Source organism: Fragaria vesca, linkage group LG4, assembly GCF_000184155.1.
Source record: "Fragaria vesca subsp. vesca linkage group LG4, FraVesHawaii_1.0, whole genome shotgun sequence".
In the NCBI taxonomy this organism is placed as follows: Eukaryota; Viridiplantae; Streptophyta; class Magnoliopsida; order Rosales; family Rosaceae; genus Fragaria; species Fragaria vesca.
In genome coordinates, this window is record NC_020494.1 from 12,733,290 (window position 1) to 12,737,089 (window position 3,800).

Consider the following 3,800-nt stretch of genomic DNA (forward strand, 5'->3'; position numbering starts at 1 on the left):
AGGAACCGAGTCACCAGTGATCGGAATCCGGCAACAAGGAAAATTTGGTGATCGGTGACCGGAGTCCCGTGAGATTCCGATCAAGTATTCTCTCTCTATGCATGTTTAAAGGGTGATGACAAAATAGTCTTAAAATAATATGGTTTGTTAAGACTTTAGTAAAGATTTGTGCATTTAGACATAAAAAATGTTACTTTATATTGAAATAGGCTCATGAAAAAGATTATTATTAGAATTGTGAATGAGAGGATTAAATTAGTTCTAAATGGGCATTTTCCCTTTATTAAGTTAAGTAACGTTGCATTTTACCTAACATACCAATGATGTAACGTGTCAGATTGTCTTATAAAACTGAAAAAGTTATCTAAAATTAATCAGATACCAAGATAAAGACCATATGGTTGCTCGACAAAAATTTTGTAAGTTAAATATCAGATGCAAGAAGACAAGGACATTGAATTTAATGAACTAATCTATATTTGTCTGTTTGACGACCTAAATAAATAGGATGTCACTAACACATTTACTAAAATTTAATTGAAGATTGAAACCAAAAGCATTCTAACTAACGATTTATCAAACATGTCACGTTTATTTTATTCATTTCAGATCGTATTATTAAGTATCTATCGTTAATCTAACAACGTAATATTCATTCTTAATAAGGTGTGTGCTTGCTAAAACTAGACAATTGAATTTTAAAAATCTAGTTCACTATCCTACTTAACCAGTGGATTATAGTAAATCCAAAGCTGACTATATGGCTACAATCCAATGCTCCTCACTAATGAGATTGTACAATTGGTGGGGGAGTGAAACAGAGAAGTACTTTTGTGAAGGTACAATGGGCATCCCATCAATCACTGTCTGATTAGACTGTGGATGGACCTGATCATCTCCATTATATATCATCATCATCATGATCATCATGTGACAAATCCAACACATCATGTTCTGGGTCCCATCATCTTCCTCTTAACTACTGTGCTTTGCTTTGTTTTGTTAACAATGGATGCTCTTCCTTTCTGTTTGATAAGACTAGAGTCAGTGAGAGTGTGAGACTGTCCCTCACTTACTGCTTCAGAAGCTGAATTGGTGTCAACGCCGTTGGATTTTCATCCAAAGAAAAAAAAAGTTGTTAGCTTGTCTCTGTCAAACACCTTCTCCTCTTTGTTTCTTCTTCCTTCCTCTCACTCTCATGCCCAGAATTTACAGAGCAAAGCTTAGGCCTTTACTCTGTAAAACTCACCTCTTGTGTGTAAAACTTGTATGGGAGAAACATCCTTTATTGGGTTTGTTTAAAAACAATTATGCTTCTGGTTTTTTTCACCAAACACACTGTGAAAGGAGGAGTGGGGTCAAAGTTCCACTAGCCTTACTCATTGTGTTTGAAGGAGGCTCTAGACCCACCACCAGAACATACATGATGTCAATCGCATTGAGCAAGAGAGGCAGTTTTGTAAGGTAATGAGCAAATGCACATGAGGCTTTCTGGTATAATAAACAACAGATATGAGAGACTTAAGATTGGAGAAAATAGGGATCAGAGAGAGAGAGAGAGAGAGATGGGGTTGTTTTGCTTCACCCATATTCTCTTGTTCATATTATTGTTGTCTGCAACTTATAAACACATATAAACATCTCATAAAGAAGAGAATGCTCTCAAACACTATTTCTTCCCCACTTACATCTCCATCATTCTCTCCTAGAAGCTTTAATTATATTATCTATAGATACTCCCCTATTGATAATTAATCCTAATATAACTTAGGATAAAAGGTAAGATGAAAGATGAAAATTAAAACTAAAGGAAAAAAAACATTTCCATGTATAATATGGCATCATCAGATTTCTAGTCCTTGGAACCATGAACTGAAGCACCACCAGAAACTCAGCAGCTAACCCAATTCCCAGCAGATCAAGAACCAATTTCCTGTGGATTGCTCTCGCTTCACATCACATTGCAGCTCGAAGTGTTCTCATCGCTGAAGAAATGAGTGTAATGGTCACCGCCATTTGGAGGAGGGTATGGGTAAGGGTGTGGCGGCATGTAGTTGACTGCTGGAGGAGGCCTAGCGTACATCATAGGCTGGAAATTCCTGTCACCGCCCATAGCTCTTTGCTGGTTCAGCATTGCTGCCATGTACTGTTGTTGCTGGTATGGATTACCAGCCATGGCTTCAGGCCCGGCTCCTTGGAAGTAGCCGCTGGGGCCACCACCGCCTCCGCCATTCATGGCGGCAGCCGGCAGACCTTGAACCGCCGGCATTTGACCCATCTGACCCATTTGGCTCATTGGCATGCTTCCCATTGGACCCATTGCCATGTTCATCTGGCTCATCCCAGGCATCTGCTGTCCCACATTACCTCCAGGCATGCCTTGAGGTCTCCCACCCATGTTCTGGTGGCTCATCATAGCATGTAGTTGAGCCTCACTCATTCCACCACCACCACCACCTCCTCCATTACCACCACCTCCACCACCCTTTTTAGCTCCATTGCCATTATTACCCCCATTAGCACCACCACCACCTTGGCCTCCCTGACCATTCTTGTTCTGCGCCCCACCACCACCATTTGGGGGGAACCCACCACTGTTCTTCCCTCCATTCTTGCCAGCTTGATTTTGACCATGATCTCCGCCACCGCCACCACCTTTCTTTCCACCGCCGCCACCACCCAAATTCACCTGAGCCGGCGCACCCCCTCCTCCGCCACCTTTCTTTCCACCATTCGGTTGACCACCACCAGCCTTCTGGGGATTCATCATCTGAGGGTGGTTCATCCCATTCATCATCATAGGAGGCAGCCCCTGACCACCACCACCACCCATCGCCGACTTCATCTTATTGAGAGGCATTCGAGGATCATCCAGCTCGTCATCAAAATCGTCGTCGTCATAGTCGTCATCATCATCAAGGTCATCATACTCATCATCAGTCATGTCATCATCATCCAAATCCGCGAATTTGACGGCCTTCTGGTTCTGGTTAGGTGGGTTCGGCCCTTTAAAACCAGGAGGCATTTGCATCCCTTTCAATTGAGGCAACTTCAGATCTTGAAATCCTTTCATTTGCTGAAGCTGTTGCAGCTGCTGTAGTTGCTGCATTTGCTGCTGTTGGTGTTGCTGTTGCTGTTGCTGTGGGTTCGGGCCTTGTTGTCCACCTTTAGACTGGTTGTTGTTACCTCCTCCTCCTCCGCCTCCGCCGCCCTTCTGGTTGTTCTGGGCTTTGTTATTCCCACCTTTGCCATTATCAAGTTGCATGTTTTTGAACTGATTGGCCAGGTTGCTCTGGTTCTGATTATTGTTGTTGGTTTTCGGAGCGCCCCAAACTTCTGCATGTTTCCCTGATTTTGCGAGCTTCTTGATCAGAACAGAGGGGTCGACATTGCCGGAAACGGTCACCTTCCCCTGTTCGGAATCTATCTCGGTTGTAAAAACCCCTGGACAAAATAAGAAACACAATTTAATGACTGATTTCCATAGAGGATAAAAATCAAACAAATAAAAATTTTGGGGTATATCAGTAAAATTTAAAATGGGGGGAGCACAATACCTTCAATTTTCTGCAAGATTTTCTTGACCTTGTGCTTGCATCCATCACAGTGAATGTTAACTTTGAGAACACATTTCTGCATGCACAAGTAGTCCAAAAAACAAAAGTAGAGTAAACAAGAAAAGAGACATAAAGAAAAAGAGCAAAGCTTGTTGTAGTGATTTTGAGTTCAAATGAAGCAAAGAACAAGCAGAGAAGAGAGTGAAAGAGTACCTGGATCTTCAAGAACTCTTCTTTACTCAT

The 3,800-nt window shown here is 42.1% G+C and overlaps 1 protein-coding gene across 1 annotated transcript; it reads right to left on the reverse strand.

Annotated features, from left to right (window-relative positions):
- Positions 1 to 1,552: 1,552 nt before the first annotated feature.
- LOC101291515 lies at positions 1,553 to 3,800 on the reverse strand. The gene is made up of 3 exons (XM_004296895.1): positions 3,771 to 3,800; positions 3,558 to 3,633; positions 1,553 to 3,444 (listed from the first exon to the last, which is right to left on the reverse strand). Exons 1-3 carry the CDS (start codon positions 3,798 to 3,800, stop codon positions 1,952 to 1,954), a joined length of 1,599 nt encoding a protein of 532 aa, XP_004296943.1. The 3' UTR covers positions 1,553 to 1,951.

Excerpts from the sequence above, each read along its gene's own strand:
- LOC101291515 (XM_004296895.1), bottom strand. The coding sequence starts at position 3,800 with ATGAGTAAAGAAGAGTTCTTGAAGATCCAG. Across the intron at positions 3,634-3,770 it reads AAGAGTTCTTGAAGATCCAG|AAATGTGTTCTCAAAGTTAA; the intron begins GTACTCTTTCAC and ends TTGTGCATGCAG. Across the intron at positions 3,445-3,557 it reads AATCTTGCAGAAAATTGAAG|GGGTTTTTACAACCGAGATA; the intron begins GTATTGTGCTCC and ends TATTTTGTCCAG.